This window comes from Psammomys obesus, unplaced genomic scaffold, assembly GCF_907164565.1.
Source record: "Psammomys obesus unplaced genomic scaffold, mPsaObe1.curated_primary_1811, whole genome shotgun sequence".
Classification (NCBI taxonomy): domain Eukaryota; kingdom Metazoa; phylum Chordata; class Mammalia; order Rodentia; family Muridae; genus Psammomys; species Psammomys obesus.
The window spans coordinates 48,883,492-48,903,630 of record NW_026585895.1 but is presented as its reverse complement, the minus strand read 5'-3'; the positions used below and the strand labels follow the sequence as shown (position 1 = coordinate 48,903,630).

General features: G+C 49.2%; 2 protein-coding genes across 5 annotated transcripts in view; both read left to right on the top strand.

The window, feature by feature from the left end:
- Positions 1–16,207, top strand: part of Aif1l (allograft inflammatory factor 1 like) — a 24,891-nt gene extending 8,684 nt beyond the window's left edge. The window contains exons 3-6 of the mRNA XM_055600374.1: positions 3,267–3,333; positions 6,100–6,141; positions 11,031–11,193; positions 13,563–16,207. Coding sequence (XP_055456349.1) covers positions 3,267–3,333; positions 6,100–6,141; positions 11,031–11,193; positions 13,563–13,650 — 360 coding nt within the window. The 3' untranslated portion in view covers positions 13,651–16,207. The remainder of the gene's footprint in view (positions 1–3,266; positions 3,334–6,099; positions 6,142–11,030; positions 11,194–13,562) is intronic.
- A 1,290-nt stretch (positions 16,208–17,497) lies between these two features.
- Positions 17,498–20,139, top strand: part of Nup214 (nucleoporin 214) — an 85,077-nt gene continuing 82,435 nt past the window's right edge. For 3 of the 4 annotated variants that reach the window (XM_055600185.1, XM_055600186.1, XM_055600184.1), the window contains exons 1-2: positions 17,498–17,614; positions 19,329–19,524. In XM_055600185.1, the coding sequence (XP_055456160.1) occupies positions 17,570–17,614; positions 19,329–19,524 (241 nt within the window). In that variant the 5' untranslated portion in view covers positions 17,498–17,569. Of the gene's footprint in view, positions 17,615–19,328; positions 19,525–20,139 lie in introns of those variants that run through there. The other variant, XM_055600187.1, reaches the window with a different exon arrangement.

The following is a 20,139-nucleotide window of genomic DNA, read 5'->3' as shown; positions in this document are numbered from 1 at the left end:
TGTGTGTGTGTGTGTGTGTGTGTGTGTGTGTGTGTGTGTGTGTGTGTAGGTGTGTATGCACATGTACACATATGGGAGCCAAAAGGGGGAATATTGAGTATCTTCATTAACCACCCTCCTCTGCCATGTCTGTCTGTCTGTCTGTCATCTGAGACAGGGTCTCACTATGTAGCTCTGGCTGTCCTACGTAGACCAAACTGGCCTCACAGAGACCCACCTGCCTCCTGAGTGCTGGGATTAAAGGTGTGCCCTGCCATGCCTGGCTTTCCCCTTATTTTTTGAGACAGGCTCTCTCACTGGAGCTCATGGGTTTGGTCAGCTTGGCTAGCCAGTGAGCCCCAGGGATTCTCCTGTCTCTACCACCCCAGCACTGAGATGACAGGCATGTGCCTCTACGCCTGGTTTTTACACGGATGCTGGGGATTCAACTCAGGCCTTCAAGTTTGTGTGGCAAGCACAACGTGTCTCCTCATCCCCTTGCAAGTACTTTTGTGAGCACCCCTCTGCGTAAGGCTTCCTAGGCACTGGTGATGAGGGCAAGACACGGAGACACAGTGAGTTGGACATGGGCTGAGTAGATGCCGTGTTAAAATTTAGAACTGATTAACTCTGTATTCACGGTAACTGTCCACGGTCATTGTTTAAAAAGCTTTTAATTAGCAAAGGAGAAACTTGGTGGACCTAATTAGGGCCCTTCCCCCTTTTAAAATCCTCTGTCTTCCCTGCCCCCAAAGTCAAAAGCCACTGACCTAACGTGACCCTCTGGGAGGTACTTGCCTTGCCGGGGTCACCGGCAAGTATGAGTTGTCCCACTTTTGGTATGGTAATGGGGTGAGGGGACTTGGCAAAGAGCCACGAGAGGGAGCCCAGAGGAAGGGCCACTCTCCACAGAGCCAGCAGGAAGGGGACAGCCTTCCAGCTCCTCAGGAAGAAGGGGACAGCTCCAGCTAGGTGGAAGCTGGGGGAGCCAGCTGGGTCCTGGGGCTGGTCCTAGAATCACTTAAAATCCTCCCTGTGCTCCCCCAGTGTGTGTGGACTAGACGTCTCCTGTGAGGCCCCTGGCTGAGTTCCAACCTGTCAAATCAGAATGTGAGTGGCTGGGCCAGTGTAATAACAGCGCTGGCCTCAGTGGAGGCTCAGCCAGATGACCCCTCACAAGCCCCGGGAGGGAGTCACAGCAGGTGGAATCTGAACCTCAGAAGGGTCAGACAGAGGTCACTTAGGTAGTGCCATCCTGTGGGCTGAAGCGGAAGCAAGCTCTCCAGATGTGCGTGGACAGGTTGCTGTCATTTAGCAGGAAAATGACGTCAGGGACTGAGAAACAGGTTGGTGGGGACATTTTATCTCTGTGTTATTGGTTATGTGTGTGCCTGCATGTGTGTAGAGGCCAGAGGTCAATGTTGCTCTGGAGCTGTTCCTTAGGAGCTGTCTATTTGGTCCATTTGAGACTTGGGGCCCCGCAATCCAGCTAGGCTGACCGGCCACCAAGCCCCAGAGATCCTCCTCCCGTTACTGCGCCAAGTGTCGGCATCACACATGCGTGTTGTCCTCCCTGGCTCCGGACTCGGTCCTGGGGGTTGGACTCGGGTCCCCATGCTGGTGCGGCAAACTCTTTACCAACTGAGCCATCTCCTCAGTCCCCTTAACCGAGTGGACTCTGCCTTTGTAGGATGGGAACTTGACTTTGTCCAACGTATTTCACTGCTGCCCGATGCCAAAGTGTATGGCAGGATGCGTTCAGGCTGTGGTCCCTGAGGAAATGCCCAGCGAATACATGGTGAATGGATAAATGTGGTGCCTCGAGCAGCTGGCAGGGACTAAACAGAGTCCAAACAGTTGGATGGGAATATTACTGCTGTGTCTGGTGCCTCGCTTGTGACGAGCTGAGTGAAGGTGAACCAGGGCATCTTGATGCTACCCCTGGTGGGCACACGCACTCATAACATGATTTTTGTTGTTGTTCCTAAAGATTTATTTCTATTCTATGTGTATGAGTGTTTTGGTCACATATATGTCTGTGTACCATGTGCATGTCTCAGTACCCACTGAGGCAGAAGAGGGTATCAGACTGACTAGAACTGGAATTATAGGTGGGTGTGAGCTGCCATGTGGGTGCGGGGAACCGAATCCGTAACCTCCTCGGGGATAGGCAGTACTGTTAATTGCTGAACCATCTCTCCAGCCCCTGTTGTTATTTAAAAAAATTTTTTTTAATAATTATTTTTATTTTACGTGCATTGGTGTTTGCCTGTATGTATTTCTATATGAAGGTGTCAGGTCTTGAAGTCACAGACAGCTGTTAGACGCCATGTATGTTCAGGGAACTGAGCCCAGGTCCTCTGAAAGAGCAGTCAGTGCTCTTAACCGCTGGGCCATCTCTCCAGCCCCATGTTGTTGCTGTTTTGAGTCAGACTCTTGATACATAGCCCAAGTTGGCCTTGAATTTGCCATCCTCCTGCCTTAGCGCCCAAGCGTGGGAATGAGAGAGCAGGACTGAAGAACTCCCAAACTCTGCTTCTCTCTGGGCTGTGGTTTAAAGTGGCTTAAGTACAGGAGAGCGCAGTAGGATTTCTTACCATATGAGCATCCGTTTCCTCAGACGGCAAACAGACACGGTAGTAGCGGGTACTTCCTGAGCCTGCTGGGACATCTGGAAAGAGGACAGCGTGCCTGAGATCCACCAAAGGCTACCGATATTTGGATATTTCCCATAGCTGTCCAGAATATCCATCTGGTCCTGAAAGCACTCAAATATTTGTCTTCTGTACCTTGTGAAGGAAAGCACACCAGGGCTTAAGCCTCGTTTCACTGACATTACGTTTAGTCATTTTCTGGCCAGAGCCGAGGGGAACATTGCAAAAGCCATTCGTGGCTCTTAAGTCATCCCTTCTGACTTCAGGAGTAGTTCAGCCTTGGTGCTCACCTGGTAGGGAAAGGAATGGTCCACTGCACAGAGAGAGGTCATTTGCTGAGGACCACAGACCTAAGGAGTTAACGACAGAATTGGTAGCGGTCTCTGGAGCTCACAGCTTCCCAGATCCTGGGAGCTAGGCATCCTGGGGACAGCATAGGGCACATTTCTGAAGGTGTTCAGTTCCCTGGCATAGATCCTCTGGTAAGCCCTGTCCCCAAGCTGCAGAAAACCACCAGGCTGTGTGAATCTGCCCTGAAGGTTGATGGGAAGCTGGGGTGAACCCTGCCTGGGGTTGCTTATAGGTGACCTTTGCCCCCAACCCTGTCTCAGTACTGTGGTCCCACCTCTGTAGGAGTTCCTCTGTGACCAGAAGTACAGCGATGAAGAGAACCTGCCGGAAAAGCTCGCAGCCTTCAAAGGTGAGCCAGGGTTGCCTGCCAACAGCCCCCAGAGGAGCTGGCTGCTCCCTTGGCCCACGGCACATAGGACTCCTTGGCCCCAAGTATGGGGCTGCAGCTCTGATTCATCCAGAATGCCTCACTTCCCATCAGGCTTTGAGACAGGGGTCCCCCAAAGAGGCAGGCCCTTTCCCCTTCCTGTTCCACTGTGGGCCCTTGGCTGCAGGCCTGGTCTGGCCCTGTCCCTCTGTCCCACGGCTGCCCAGTGTGGCTCAGGTTGGCTCCTGTTCTCCCCATCCAGGCCCTGCACACTCCCAGGGCCCCGGCACACAATCTTCCCTTTGTGAGCAGTCCTTGAATCTCCCCCTCCCTGATGGAGCCTCTCAGGAGCCCCTGTGGAGAATAGACATTTGTGTTGCTACAGTGGGGCAGGGGGGCAGAGTTTCTGCCCATTGAATCCCAACAGTACGGGATGAAAAGAAAACAGGACTCAGGAGCCTGCGTAGGGAGAGGGGCAGTATAAAGGTTTCTCTGTTCGGGGCCCTGGCGCTTGGTCCTCTGCCAGTGGTTCGAAAGGAGAGGAGCCTGGGCACACACAGAGCGGGCAGACCCACCTTTCCTGACTCTGGGATACACTTGGGGGATGGGAACCCTGGACTCCCCCGAGGATATCCCAGAGGTCCCATCCCTCTCCCAAGTGTTTGCAGTGTGGGCATCCTTCCCATTCCAAGGCCAGGTACCTGCCAGCATGGCCTGCCAGCCTCATCTGGCTCACAGCATAGTTGTCTTGGCCAGGACTTAGATGGCAGTAATATTAAAAATGACCAGCAGGTGCTGAGCGTCAGCCCGTGTAAAGCTTTGTTCGGCAACAGCTGGCATGCTCTGCTGACCCCCTTTCCCCACCCTTAGGAGGCAGATGGTAAAACTTCATTTACAGACCAGCAAACTCAGGTTTGGGGAGGCAGGATTATTGACGGAGGGGTCAGAGAGGGGGCAGAGTTGAGACTTGAACCCTTGTCAGTCTGTCCCCAGAGCCCCAGGTCTCAACCTAGGTATATATATGGTTGTGGTTTTGTTTTTGTTCATGGAGTGGGGAGCAAGGCAAGCCTTCAGGAGAGGTATGAAGACACTGGGGGGGGTGCCCACTCCTCATGGGGGGCTCTGGGAAGGAAAGCGGGATCGTGGGGTCTGAAGTCACATTTTCATTGAGGTCAGGTTGCGTTTGTTGCACAGGAACTCCAAGTGAAGCATAGCCCTGTGGGAAAGGGAGAGCTCCAAAGGCCCTCAAGCCGTTCATTCCTCCGCTCTGCAGTTGGCGCTTGCTGGGCACCAGGCCCATTGCAGGCCTGGGGAACCTCATGGGACAAGACCTGAGCAATGCGTGGATGCATGGGTGCACAGGGGCAGGGGTGGGCACCGAGAAAGGAGAAGCCCAAGTCAGCAGGGTGTAGGTGCCCAGGGGAAGGTGAAGACCTGAGGGGACCTGAGCGTACCTGAGAGGACACTCCAGGCTGAGGGACCATCAGGCAGGATGGAGGGGAACAGGCTACCTTTCGTTCTGGTTGCTCTGTGGTACAGAATAGACCAGGAAGGCCTGCTCTGCTGAGGTAGGGTGACATGTCCAAAGCTACACAAGAGCTTGCTGGTGTTCAATCCTGGTCAGAAGACAACAAGCTGGTGGCTCCCACCGTCTTTCCTTAGTGGTTCCCTAGACCCGTTGGCTCAGTCAGCAGGGTTTGGGGAAGGTCTCCAAATGCACTACTGAACTAGGGCAGGCCTTGGGTCCTTTTAGTTTCAGAGCCAGGCTTTCCATGGTAGCTGTCCATCAGTACCTTTTGGGAGACTTGAAGACACCCTAAGATCTATCCCATCACCCTCTTTACCCCCTAAGTCCAAGTCTCCAAGGGCATAGTTTGTTTCAATCACTTTGTGGCCTACTCTAAGGAGGCCGCCTTCCTCCTAGCAGGGTCGGACAGCCCAGTGCCCTTCAGGGCACCTGGAGGACAGTGGTGCAAGCAGGAATATTGTAGATATTGGTTCTTTTTGAATGAATTCAATCCAGTAACGGCAAGATGGCTCAGCAGATAAAAGCATTGGTCGCAGAACCCCAATCGCCTGAGTTCGATTCCCCAAACCTATGAAAAGGTAGAAGGAGAGAATTGATGTCACAAAGAGGTCCTCTGGACTTTACACACATGCATGCCTAGCCACACACATCATGCACACATACACACATGAAAATAATTCAGTCAAGAGATGTAGACAGTTTAGGCAGAAGTTGTTTTATCAAGGTGAAGCAAAGCAAAGGTTCAGAGATTGGAGTGAGCTTTTGCTCTGTAGACTGTACAGACGTTTTTGTCAATATTTATGAGGTGTGTGGCACATTCATGGAGGAAGGTGAGCCAAATCATGGTGGATCAGATCTCCTTTTTAGGGGAGCTTCCCATGGTCCTCTAGAAAATCCCACCAGAGAGGTTAGTATCAACACCACAATACAGCAATATGGGTCTTTTGCCTGTGTTGGGTGGGAGGGTGTGTGCCCTGGTGCTGTTGGAACAACCAGGCTGGAGCCACTGTCATTTTTTAACACCGAGGCTGACAGCGCATCATACGCTATTGTTTTCCTCATCACTGATTCTTGCCTACCTGGTTTCAGGGAATGTTTTTGGCTCTTCCAGAGACGACAGCTAAGATGACTGGATTCCTGGGCTGGGGACGGGTGTCAAGGGCTCTGCAGGAAGACTTGTGGCTTCCATGCTAATGGCAATTTTTGCTTGTGATTTCCAGAGAAATACATGGAGTTTGACCTGAACAATGAAGGTGAAATTGGTGAGTGAGACCCTGGCAGAGGAGGAAGATGGGTAGGAGATTTGGGATCCAGAGAACCCTGCTGGTCTGGTGACGGGCACTGGGTGAAGCTGAAGAACACCGATACCGCCCTGATGGGACCTGTGGCCAACAGCAGCAGGAGACACAGGGCAATACTGGATTCTTGTCAGAGACTTCCACTGAGGGGGTGCTGGGTTCTCGATTCACATAGCAAAAGAAAATTTCAGAATGAGTGGATCATTTACTCATGTGGTGTATTTAGAGTATGTGTGTGTATGTGTGCGTGTGGTGTGTAAGTGTGTGTCTAAGTGTGTATATAATAAGTGTGTATGTGTGTCGTGTGTCAGGACAATGTGCAAGAATCTGATCTCTTCTGGGGTTTTGGGATCAGACAGGTTTTCAGACTTGGTAGCAGGCTCCTTCACCTACAGAGCTATCATGCCAGTCATGGCCCTTTTCCTTCTTTCCTTCCTCCCTCCGTCCCTTTTTTTTTTTTTTTTTTTGAGATAGAGTTTTGCTATGTAGTTCTGCAAGTCCAGAGATTTGCCTGCTTGTAGATATGTCTCCAGACATCACCCACTTCTCTCTCTCCCTCTCTCTCTCTCTCTTTCTATTTATACAGTATTCTGCCTGCATGCGAGCTAGCAGGTCAGAGAGTGCACCAGATTTCACTATAGATGGTTATGAACCATCATGTGGTTACTGGGAATTGAACTCAGGACCTTTGGAAGAACAGCCAGTGTTCTTAACCACTGAGCCATCTCTCCAGCCCCACCCACCTCTCTTAATGCCTGTGTTTGAATCCATGTTAAAACCTTTTAATAAACTCCAAATTTATTTTATTAAAAAATAAAAACGGGAAGCCAGGCTTGGTGGCACACGCCTGTAATCACAGCACTCAGGGAGGCAGAGGCAGATGCATCTCTGTGAGTTTGACAACAGCTAAAGCTACACAGAGAAACTCTGCCTTAAAAAAAAAAAAAAGCGCTAAATAAAATAAAAAGGGCGACAGGAGGGGTGGCTCCCTGATTAAGGGCACATGCTGCTCTTGCAGACACCCTGGATTAATTTTTCTAGCACCTACATAGCAGCTCACAACCCCTAATAACTAGCTCCGAAGGATCTAGCATCCTCTTCTGGCCTCTGAGGCGCTGTACACACAGTGCACATAAAAATAAATACATCAGCTAAAAATTTTTTTAGCTGGGTGGTGGCGGTGTATGCTTTAATCCCAGCACTCAGGAGGCAAAGGCAGGTAGATCTCTGAATTTGAGGCCAGCCTGGTCTATAAGAGCAAGTTTTAGGACAGCCAGTGCTAAACAGAGACACCCTGTCTTGAAAAACCAAACGAATGAATGAACGAACGGACAAATGAGGGAATGGAATGAGGGAAGGAAGGAACAAACAAATAAACAAATAGGAAGGGCTAGAGAAATGGCTTAGCAGTTAAAAGTGTGTACTGTTCTTGCAGAGAACCTAAGTTTGGTCCCAGCACCCATATCCGTAGCTTACAAACAACTGTAACTCCAGCTTCTGGACATCTGGCACATTCTGATGGCCTCTGGGCACTGGGCTCATGTGCACAGACACATATACACATAGTCTTAAAAATTACAATAAAAATAGAAAGAAAAAAGGACAGTATGGAAGATGCGGAGAAAGAGAGAGGCAGGGGAGGAAGAGAGAGAGACATACAAAGCAAGAACTGCCGAGAGAGGTCTAGGTTTGAGTAGCTTAACAATAGCTCTCTGTATGACTCTGGTGGTTTACGGAGGGCATAATTAATGTCTAAGTTTAAAGGATTAAGTAAAAGCGTTTTTGCATACTTCTTATCTGAAGGATTTGTCTTTCCGTAAGTGAGATTTTATAGTGTATGGTCTACAGACTTAATGGCCTAAAAGATAAAATTGTAGCTCCCAAAGGTCAATGGAATTCTCAACCATACACAGGTCACTAGGAGGTCAAGACTTGTTCCCAATGTAAGCAGGGCACATGGTCTCATCTGGGCGGTTTTTCTCACAACAGACAACAGGGTGTGCTGGTGAGGATAACTTCAGGGGTCACACCCATTCTGGCTGCTAGCACAGCTGGCAAGCTGTTCTGTGGCTCTTGTCAGCAATCTCTGAGGGACGGGAATACTGCCTGAGAGGCAGTCTTCACAGCATTTTATTTTATTTTTGTCAGTTGGGTTGAGATTGACTCTTTGCCAGTAAGAGACTTAAGGCATATACTCCCAGGGCCAGGAGCTCCTCTCCTGCCCACACCCCTTCACCTTCTATCTTTCTTATTCTGCCTCAAGCCAAGGCCACCCTGGGTCCGTCTGTCTCTTGGCCCAGCTCCACTGCCTGGGAATCTCTTGCTGTGCCTCACAGGTAGAGTCCTCAGCCTCCTGCCCCAGAGCCTAGAGCTCCCTTACCACCAGACCTGCAGCGGCTGCCTGACTCCTGGACCAGGGGGCTGTTTTGTGCTCGCTGCTGTCCCTGCTGTCCACTGCTGTCCTGCAGGGACAAGGAGTGTAGACACTGCCTCTCACCTCCAGCAGACCCCATAGCTTCCTGACATCAAGGTGCTGGGCTGACAAAGGCACAAAGGCCCCAGAGGAGGAAACTGGAGTTTGGAGTCACCAGCAGGACTGGGCCACGGTCCAGCTGCCCAGTCACTCTCAGTTTGCAGATGGAAAACCAAGACTCATAGAAGTGGAAGGATTGGTCAGGCTCCTCATGTTGAGGTGTGGGCTCAGGCCCAGTGTTTGCTTCTGAACAGGTCCTCTGGTACTTGTTCCATTGCATGAATGGATTCAAATGCATTCAGCCAGCACCTCAATCGCTACTACGTAGAATTTTAGGTTTTAGATGATTTCATGTTTTTGTTTTGAGACAGGTCTCCTGGTAGCCCAGGCTGGCCTGTAACTAAGTATGTAGCTGAGGATTGACTGTGAATGTTATATCCTCCTGTCTCACAGCTGTGGGGATTGCAGGTGTGTGCCACCATGCTCACTTTATACAGGGCATGGGATGGAACCCAGGGCTGCATACGTGCTAGGCAAACACTCTACCAACGGAGCTATATCTTCAGCAGGTTTTGTTTTTGTTTTTGTTTTGTTTTTCTGGCCAAGGTTGACCTAGAATTCACTATGTAGCTCAGCATGGCCCCAAGCACTCCTTCCTCAGCCTTCTCAGTGCTGGGACTACAGGCATGCATGACCACCGCAGGATAACTAACTAGCTCTGAAGGTTGGCTCTGCGGTGGTGGCGCACGCCTTTAGTGCCAGCACTCAGGGAGGCAGAGGCGGGCGGGTCTCTGAGTTTGGTCTACAGAGCAAATTCCAGGACAGCTAGAGCTACACAGAGAAACCTTGTTTCAAAAGAAAGAAAAAGTTAAATTATATTCTTTTTTTTATTTGCTTATGAGAAGGGGCTATGCGTTTCACAGTCAGAGGACAACTTGCGGGAGTCCTCCTTCTACCACGTTGGCTCCAGTGATCAAACTCAGTGCCTCAGGCTTGGCAGTAGGCACCTTTACCCATCTTGTTGAGCTACCTTGCCAGCCTACAATTTTTCCTTTTAGCTGTTATTGATCGCTCTAGCTGGATCTGGTCCCCTCACCAATGAGAGAGTCACAGTGGGCCAGGGCCAAGTGTCCTCCAGGAGAAGCCTTGCCAGCTTGAAATGTGGTGGGTAGCGTGTGAGCCCCGTGCGCTTTGCCACAGAAGCTGCCAGCTCACAGAAGAGCCCAGACTGTCTAGCAACTTCAGGTCCTGCGCAAGTGCTGTCCACCTCAGCCCGTCATGTGGCCCTGCCCGCCCTGCTTTGCTGAGCCATTGTTTTCTGTGAACAGTTCCCAGGAAACAGCCTCACATGTTGGTGGGAGCTCAGAGGTCAAGCAGAGGCTCTTGTGGGTGGAGTGACTTTTTGGTGCCTCCCTTGTTTTTCTCCTACTTCTTTCTTTTGTTGCTTTTCCTGCTCTGAGGGATATTTTTGGCTCCAGTTGCCTTCTAGGCTAGGGAGAGCCCTAGAACAGCAGAATGGAAGTGGCAAGTAGCAATGGTCTCTGCTATGCTGTGCCAGAGAAAGTCGATTCTCGATGCCTGGGGTCAGGCTAACTCCCAGGCACCTTGGCTTACCCTAACCCAGAGCACGTGCTGGGGTAGCATCCCGTTTGTTATGTCTGCATGAGCCTAATAACCGTTTCTTCCTTTTTCTCTTTGCCTCAGACTGATGGTGCGTGTGTGCGTGCCTGTGTATGGCTCTGTGTAGAGGATTGAGGTCAGCATCAGATGTCTTCCCAGTTGCTCTCCCCTTTATTTTATGGGCCTGGAGCTTATTGATTTGGCTAGGCTGGATGGCCAGTGAGTCTTTTGGATCCTCTTGTCTGTCTCCCCAGACCCATGATTATAGGCTTGTGCCAGTGTACCTGAATATTTACTTGGGTTCTGCGGCATTGAACTCAGTTCCTCATGCTTACACCGCAAGCTCCTTACTGACTGAGCTGTCTTTCTAGACCTTCCTCATTATGTAGCCCAGGCTGGCCTAAACTCGCAGTGATCCTTTCCCTGCAGCCTTTGAACTGCTAGCATTATAGACATGTACCATCCCTCATCCCAGAGAGGGGAAGCAGTCTTCCCCAGGATCCCCAGTCAAGAAGAGCAAAGCTCGATTCCGGCCCAAGTCTGACTCTAGAAGCCCAGGTTCCCACCTCCCGGCCTTCACTGCCTCTGAAGAGAACAAGGAAGGCTCACCCCTGCCTCTCCAGGAGAATCCTCACTGGCTGCAGCCTGCAGGGAGAGGTGGTCACGGTTAGGTGTGTGTGCAGGAATGAGGCCTCCCTGGCTCCCTGCAGGGCCTCAGTGTCCTGTCTCCACTCAACAGATCTGCCTCTTCTCCTGGCAGATCTGATGTCTTTGAAGAGGATGATGGAGAAGCTGGGGGTCCCCAAGACCCACCTGGAGATGAAGAAGATGATTTCGGAGGTGACAGGGGGTGTCAGCGACACCATCTCCTACCGAGACTTTGTGAATATGATGCTGGGCAAGCGGTCGGCTGTCCTCAAGCTGTGAGTACCTCCCCCTCTCACGGGGTCTCCAAGGCAAGGACATCCTTGCCTTGTGGGGAGAGGCCCAGGGCTCAGGACAACTTGACCACCCTCGGTGGGTGGACAGCTCATTGGAGTTTTCTGAGAGAGATTAGCCTGCATTAGGGTGCATGGCAACCCCAAGATTGGGGGCTTCACGAATGACGAAAGTGATAGCAGCATCAAGTTTGTCTTTTTAAAAAAAAAAATTTTTTTTTTTTTTTTTAATATTTTAAGTTTTTTGAGACAGGGTCTTCAGGGTCTTAACTGTGTACTAACAGGTAACCCCTGTGTTCTAACAGGTAACACCATGTAGCCCAGGCTGTCCTCAAAAGTCATGGAAATCCCCCTGCCTCAACTTCCCAAGTGCTGAGATAATAGGCATGTAATACCCCACCTGACTATGGTCACTTCCTCCCTTTTTTCCTTCCTTCCCTCCCTTCCTCCCTTTTTTCCTTCCTTACCTCCCTTCCTTTTTTTTCCTTTCTCCCTCCCTCCTTCCCTTCCTTTTGTGTGAAATGCTTGGAATTGAATCCAGGGCCTCATACATGGTAGGAAAATGCTCTAATCTAGGGCTATGCCCCTATCCCTACTGTCAACATGTTCTGAACCTCAGTTTCCTCATGGATAAATCATATCCCTTCTCCCTCTGGTTATTGTGAGCAGACAGTCTATAATCAGCTTTAGCTGGGCATGGTAGGGCATGTCTATATTCTTAGCACTAAGGCAGTAGATGCAGGAAGGACTGGAGTTTCAAGGCTATCTTCAGCTAGCTAGCAAATTTAAGGTCAGCCTGGGCTGCATGAGACCTATCTCAAACCCCTTTCACCACCTCCCTCCCTAAAAAAGTCAGCTCTAGTTTGAATCCTGACATTATCACTTGTTTCCTAATGACACTAATGGGCAGGTTATCTTTAGTTTTTGGATATTGAGTTTGTGTGTGTGTGCATGCCTGTGTCCATGTATCTCTGTGGGTGTCCATGTGTGTGATTATGTCTGTGTGTTGGTGTTTGTGACTGTGTCCGTGTGTGTGTGTGTGTGTGTGTGTGTGTGTCTGTGTCCATGTGTCTGTGTGTTGCAGTGTTTTACTGTATAGCTCAGGCTGCCTTCGGCTTTGGAATCCTGCCTCCTCTCTCGTGAGCCAGGGTTACAAGTTTGCTCCACCGCTCCTGGCTGATTCTCTGTCTTCCCCTGTAAGTGGAGATGACAACACATGAAGAAGCATTGTCCCGAGGGCTGGTGAGATGAGGTGCCCAGCTGATGGCAAACATCCATGTGATAACTCTTCAAGATCTCTGATAACTCTTCTTCTGTCTCACTTAATGAAGGAGCTTGTTCAGCTAGGGAGATGGCAATCAGTAAATGGCATGGCCTGAGTTTGGTTCCCAGAACCATATTAAAAGCTATGGTGGGACGTTCCTGTATCCCAGTGCTTAGAAGGTGGAGGCAGGAGAAACCCTTGTGTTCACTGGTCAGAAGTCTCAGTCCACCGAGAGACCCTCTCTCAAAGTTTAAAAAAAAAAAATGGAGGCAGCATTTGAGAAATGCTTCCTGAGATTATTTTCTGGCTTTCACACACATGCATACACTCATTCAAGGTGTTCATTGAGGCCCAAAGAGGCCAAGGACTGGCTCCTGAGCCCGTGTTTCGGTGTGGCTGGAGCTTGTGGTGTGCACATTTTTGTATAAACGTGCAGGGATTGAGTGTTTGGCTTGAGTCAGCCAGCTCTGAGGCAGGAGGCCAGCACTGCAGGCAGTCTCCCCAAGGCTTACATTTTTGAACTTGTATCGTCTCCTCCCCAGACTGGGCTGGACTTGTAGCACAGTGGGGAAGGGTTTTGTTGACAGGGCCTTTCTTTCTGTTTTTGAGGTAGGGTCTCTCTGTTATGTAGCTCTGGCTGTCCTGGAACTTGCTATGAAGACCACACTGGCCTGGAACTCACAGAGATCCATCTGCCTCTGCCTCCCAAGTGCTGGGATTAAAGATGTGCATCACCATGACTGGTTAGTGGGGGAATTTTTAAGAGATCTGATGGTGTTTTTGAGCAGACCTCTGGCCCAGCCCACCCTTCTCCAGACAGTCTGAGGTCTTAGTGTTAGTAGTTTCTTCACCTAGGACTGCCTGAGCAGGTGGGGAGCCCCACTGCTACTTTGTGCCCGTATTTTTTTTTTTCTCTGTGAAGTAGGACCACCAGCCGCTTTCACACAACTGCCAGTGTGATCACGAGGCTCTTTCCAGAACAGCCTAGGACCATTCTGTTGTAGACCCTACAGAGTAAAGGCTGGGGACCTTTCCGTGTGAGGGGATGAGTGTTAATCCTTTTGTTTTCTTTTTTTCATCTCCAAACCAGGGTCATGATGTTTGAAGGAAAAGCCAATGAGAGCAGCCCAAAGCCAGCCGGGCCCCCTCCAGAGAGAGACATTGCCAGCCTCCCCTGAGGACCCACCTGGATCTTCCAGGCCACCATCCCTGCCCCTGCGTCTCCCTTCTGCCATCTCTGCCTCCTCTACTGTGATCTGTCTTATGCGTTTTGTCCTAGTGGACTCATCTTCTTTTCTATTTCCATTTCTCTATGTAAGCATGTTACATGTTTTGATGAGGCTGGGAATCCTGAGCCTCAGGGCCCCTCCTCTCTGCTTCCTGCTGCCCTGCCCTCCCTATACAAAAGGGCTGACATCAAACCCAAAACTGGAGAGGGCATGGAGGCTGCAAACCTCATTTCCTATGTTTGAAGAGGACCCTATCCATCTGCTCATCTCTCTAGGTTTCTAAGCTAACTACAGGCCTCACTTTTGGCGCTGGTGGACTTCTCCCCTCTCCCCACTCTCCACAGAAGGCACAAAGCTGTAGGGCTCCTAGGACTGCCTCATGCTTCCAGGGTTGCTGGATTTTTTAGCAACAGCCACTCAGTGCCTCACAGACACAACTGATTCCCCTTTTGGTTCTTGCCTTTGTCCATCCTCAGGAACAAGGTGGAGCTGGGGGATAGGGAGAGAACAGCCACTGGAGTCCTTCAAAGGAACTGGAAGGAACTTCTGGCTTTCCTCTCTTGACCCTGTTGGTACAGGCAACTCAGAGGGCCAACGCAGTAAAGGGCTTTGGAGGCAGAGGTGAAGATAGTGTGGGGTGTCCTGCTTTCAGGGAAGATGCTGAGATTGCCAGGGTAGAAGAGGAGCCAAGTGATCATGTTGAACCTCAGACAGAGCAACAAGCTGCCTGATTTCGAAAGGTCTCAAATGCAGCTATCTGCCTTCCTACCCGACTCGTCCCTCCGTTCACTCAGCAGTCCTTTATGGAGTCCCATTACAAGCTTTAAGTCCTGCTTTGTCTTGATGTGTGCTTTGTCCATCTCATAGCTCCCTTTCCAAGCCACTCAGGACCTGGAGCTTGGGGATTAGACTGAGGTCACATGGCAGATTTTATCTGGGCCAGTCCTCTTATTTTACTGCTGGTTTACAGGAGTTAAGTGCCTTGCTGAAGGTCAGGGGTTTTATCTGGAGATGGGAGAGTGTGGCCTTAAGCCCAGGTGGTCAGGTGCCGTGCACCGTGCTCTAGGCTGCATTGGTCAAAGGAAAGGGCGGGGAGGACTATCTCCCAGCACAATTCTTGAGGAAGGTGTCATCCTCTTAAATACCTTAAGTCAGAACTCACCCTCCTGAGGGCCTCCAAGTTGGCAGTGGGATGTGTGTAAGGGCCAAAACTGCCTTTGCAGTTTTTCGTCCTTACAGCTTTTTGACTGATCCTCAGAGACCATTTCCATGAATTCACAAAGTGAAGTATCAGATGTGACCCATCTTATCTGAGTGGGAGCCTCAATCTAGACCCTGCTTGTAGTCTGGAATCCTTTACCCTGGGCACTTAGGACAAGACACAGACCTTCATCAAACATATTTATCAAGCACCAACTATATGCCATGAATCCAGAACCCAGCAGTGAAATGGACTGATGCATGGAATTTATGTCCACTGAGGACTCACACCCAGACAGTGACAGTGTTAGGAAATGGGGTGAGCAAGGGCTGAACACCAGTCCCAGGGACTCCAGCTAGGTCACAACTTGGCAAGAGTGTTAGCAGAGCCTCTGTAAAACTCTAAGTGGAAAAAGACTGGGAACTGTTGAGCTAGTGTGGCTTTCCTGCGACTCCACAGTTCAATACCCAGAGTGCTGGCTCTACAGCAGCCTGAGAGAGTGAGGCAAACAGGGCATGGAATAGCTCCAGTTAATCCTCTGGTCTCAACCAGTTCAGTTCAGGAGAGAGATTGTTTAGCTATGACTGGCTGATTTTTTTTTCCCCCAAGTACCTGCTTCAAATGCATAGTCTAGTTGAAGTTTAAACTCAAGCATTCCTCCCTATAAATATAAAATCCTGTCTACCCTCACCCCATCCTTTGGCTTTTTTTTTTTTTTTTTTTTTTTTTTTTAAGATTAGCATCTCTTTCTCCATTCCTTCTGCCTTCATTCTTTTCATTCTCAGGCTGGGCTGGGACCTTGAACTGCATTCAGTGTGTCCTAAGTCTCTGAGACAGGGAAAGATAGAACCAATCAGGCTCAGTGGGCCCACAATTTGAGGTTACACACCACCTCCATAAAGGAAAGCAAAGCAGTGTGCCGCTGACCTCTGCCAAGTACAGAAAGAGGCTCTAATTGGGAGAGGCCCGTGTGAGTCCCTTCAGTGTCTGTAGATGAACCCCTGGAAAGATGTTCTTAAAAATAATCCTTAGATTGGAGGAGTTTGCATGTATTTCAAGTTGTATCTGTTGGTTCCAGAGTTCTTAACTTCTCTAGTTAAGGGCTTAGCTTTCTTGGGACATCAGCTGTCTTATTTTTGAAAAAGACCAAATCTAACTGGTGTAACCAGCAACGTGGGGACTGCCAAGTATGGCCTTGCCCCTGTGAATCAAAAGACATTTGTCAGGTAGATTCGGGTGAATGGCATTATCGTGTGCTTGTGGGTGTATGGGTGGGATATGGTCTCCTGCAGATTGAAATAAACTAGACCAATTTATCAGTGTCTTTGTGTTTCTTGGGGGACAGCTCTGTGCTCAGTAGATTCATAAGAGCTAGCTGACAGAGGTACCAACTGAATGAGTATCATCTGATCAAGCCCAAAATCTGTTTCTACTTTTTTTGTTTTTCCAGACAAGGTTTCTCTGTGTAGCCTTGGCTGTCCTGGACTGGCTTTGTAGACCAGGCTGGCTTTGAATTCCCAGAGATCCACCTGCCTCTGCCTCCCTGAGTGCTGGGATTACAGGCGGGTGCCACCACACCCAGCTCCCATTTCTTTCATTATTTTACAATGAATAGGGGCTTGGAGCACATGAGAACTTATTGAGTATGTGATAATGTATCCTCTGGAACTGACCCAGTGGCTCCACGTTAGGAACCTCTACTTTCATAATTCTATTCCAGAAATTCTACTTTTATAGTTCTATTCCAGGAATTTCTCCAACATCAATCAGTGTATCCAGATTTGAATCTTAACCCTTCCTGGCTGAAAGATATTGGATAGTTTAAACTGCTTTGTGTGGAATTTCCTTATTTCAATGACAGTGTGTTATGTAACCCAGGATATCTAGAGATTGTTATGTAGCCAAGGAGGACCCTGAATTCCTGAGTCTCTGGCCTCTTACTGTCCCCTCCCCGAAGAGCTGGGACGACGGCCACGCACCGCAGCTGGGTTTCGGTTAGAAACCTTCAGGCGACATTGCAAGGCTAAGCACAAATTGTTTTGCGATGTGAATATGGCTTATGCTCTTAAGTGATTACCTTGAAAACAACAAACAAAATCGGTCTTTTGTCCTTTTTTTTCCCGTTTTCAGTTTTGGGTAACAGGGTTCTGCAATAGCACACGCCAGTGCACCCACTAACTGAACCTTTCTGCCCGCTCTTCCAAAACCTCTCAAAGCTCTTCCCTGGCAACAGCTTCAAAGTCCCTAACTTCTCTAAATCGGAAGCTACTAACAGCTCTGCAGGTTGAGGGCCACCGGGAAGGTCCCAGAGTCTTCGGATGACAAAGCATGCGCCCGCGACACCAAAGAACACTTTAAAAAGCGAGCGTGTCGGCGCGCTGCACCCGAAGGAAGGAGGACGCCGGCGCGCGCCTCTCGGCCACAATCCCTGCTCGGAACTGGCCAATGAGGCCTGGTGGATTGGCTAGCGCGCGACGTCTAAGGAGCCCGCGGCTGCCGCGGAGCGCACCACAAACCGACATGGTGACGTCATCACACGCGCCGGAAACGCGCATCTTCCGCGCGCCGCTGGCGCTAAGAAAAGGAAGTTGGGGCCCGAGCGGCCTGACTTGTGTGGGAAAGGCCGCGGGCTGCAGCGGCAGCGGCGGTGAATTGGAAACTGTGAGGATGGGAGACGAGATGGATGCCATGATACCTGAGCGGGAGATGAAGGTTAGAGACTGGCCGGGGCCTCCCTGCCTTTGGCAGCCCTGGAGTTGCCTTGGAGCCCCGCCTCTGCCGGCCGCTCCTGCAGTTTGCCGGGTTCAGAGCACGCACCTCACCGAGCGTCCGCAGCTCCGTGCGTGTCGCGGGCGTGAGTGCCCTCCAAGTGCGAGTCACCTCCCCTTGGATGGGTGTGACCAAGCCTCTTGAATTACCCCAGCGACTCTCGTATGCTGGTCGCCATAGGGGTAATAAGGGTTCGTGTTTATTGCGTGTGGGGTACTGTAACCATCATCACTTACAACTAGCTCGTAAAGAGCAGCAAATTGAAGTTCTGAGAATAAATTATCCAAAGTCACGTGGCCAAAGCCTTGAGTCTCTCTTATTTTTTAGGCAGGCTCACTTTAGTCCAAGCTGGCTTCTAACTGTGTAGTCGAGGCTGGTCTTGATCCCCCTTCCTTCACTTTCCAAGTGCTGGGCTTATTGGTGTGCATCACCACAATAGGCTTAGATCCTCCCTTCTTAGGTCTCTCAATGCTGATACCTGAAAGTGATCCAAACTACTAAAGGTGGAACCAAGAAGCACCATCTGCCTTCCAAAACCCCTAGCTAATATGAATAGAAAGTCAGTTTGGTACTAGAAGTCAGCTTGAAGTCAGAAAACTAAAGGGAAGGCAAGTGAACCAAATGATACGGTGTGCCCCCACCCCCACCTTCTGCACACAGTGTTAATAGTTGGTTTATATCATCTGGAAGAATGAAAACTCAGAGAACCGCAGACAGCTGGAAATGAGGGATTGCAGGAAGGCATTAGAAATTTGTATGAACAGTGGATCACTAAAGTGTGGCTCAGAACATGCTTAGAAACAGTGGCACTTTCTTGAGCTGTGAGCTTGCGCTCCTGTGCTGAGCCCCCTAATGGCATGTGTCATGTTCCTCAGATGTGCTTTTCACACTGGCCCTCCACATAAAGGCCACCAAGACCGAGTAGTACAGTCATGACTATTAGGATGGTAATCACAAATAGATAGATGAGTTGTTCCTTTATGAACCTGTAGTGTATATAGTGTGTGTATAGTGTAGCCCCGTGGGGAAAATTGGGTGAACTTTTTGCCCACCATAGGCATCTGGGGTTGAGAGTATTTCAGTTTATTTTTAAGTAATTATGTATTAAACATTGACTGCACGGAAATTAGTATGTCTGGGCATGCTAACCACCCATTTTGGAATGTGCATATCTCTACAGAAATAAGTTTTCTCTTGTAGGTTTTTTTTTTTTTCTTTTCCCTAGAACCCTAACTTGTAGATAGGTTTAGAGTGCCTGTGGTGGAGGCTATGGAAAGGTGAGGGGGGGAGGAGTCTTAACAAAAGGATTACAAATTAACAAAGTATGAGGGTATTGGGTCCCCAGGAATTGGAATTATAGACAGTTGTGAACTACCATGTGTGTGCTGGGAATTGAACCCAGATCCTTTGGAAGAGCAATCAGTGCTCTTAACCATGGAGCCATCTTTCCAGTCCTTTTTATTTATTTCTTTGAACAAATGTTAATGTGTATTACGCCATTCACCACCAAAATACAGAATCTAAAAACAGGCAAATTGTTGGCCTCAATGTAATAAGTATATTTGTTATACTGAAATTGTGTTTATGGGGTATAATTATAAGCATGATTTAATTTCTTCATTCCTGAAAATTGATCTTGTTTCATCCTTCAAAACAGGACTTTCAGTTTAGAGCACTGAAGAAAGTGAGGATCTTTGACTCTCCTGAAGAGCTGCCCAAGGAGCGATCGAGCGTGCTTGCCATATCCAATAAGTATGGGATGCTCTTTGCTGGGGGCACCAATGGCCTGTATGTTTTTCCTACTAAAAGCCTTCTTATCCAAAACAAACCTGGAGATGATCCCAATAAAATTGGTAAGTACTTTGATTTATATTGCATAGCAGAGACAGGGCTGTGGTGGCACGCTCATCAATGTATTTCCTTCCCAAGACACAATTCTAATGTGAAAATTAAAATTTCTTTTGGCCTTAAGATTGCCTTGCAGGGGACAAAATTCCTTCCAGATGGTGTGCCAAAAGCCTTTCTGATTTTTCTTTCAGCTCTCTGTGCTGTTGCTTCTGTGTTCCTCTAAGATGAGAGGGAAGAAGTTACTTTTGTGCCATGCATTTCTTTTGCTCAGTTGAACTTGGCCTCTGGCTGTCTAGGAGAAGGCATAACCACCTCACAGATGGAAATGTGTATGTGGGGCACTGTAGCAAAAGCATTTTCAGCAAGGGCAATCAGAAGAGTCTTGGGCTATTTAATGCACCATTACCTACCATTAACTAATCTTAAGAAGAGACTTAAGATTAGTTCCGATACTAGGTATTTAAGTCACACTGTGTCTGTTTTTTTTGTCAGGAGAAATTGGAGAGAATACTCCAGTAGGCTTGTGAAATAGCAAATCTTTTATTATTTCTATCATATAAGGATCCATCAGGGCCACCTGACAAGTACTCGGGAGCCTTATTTTTCCTGGTAGGAGCTGA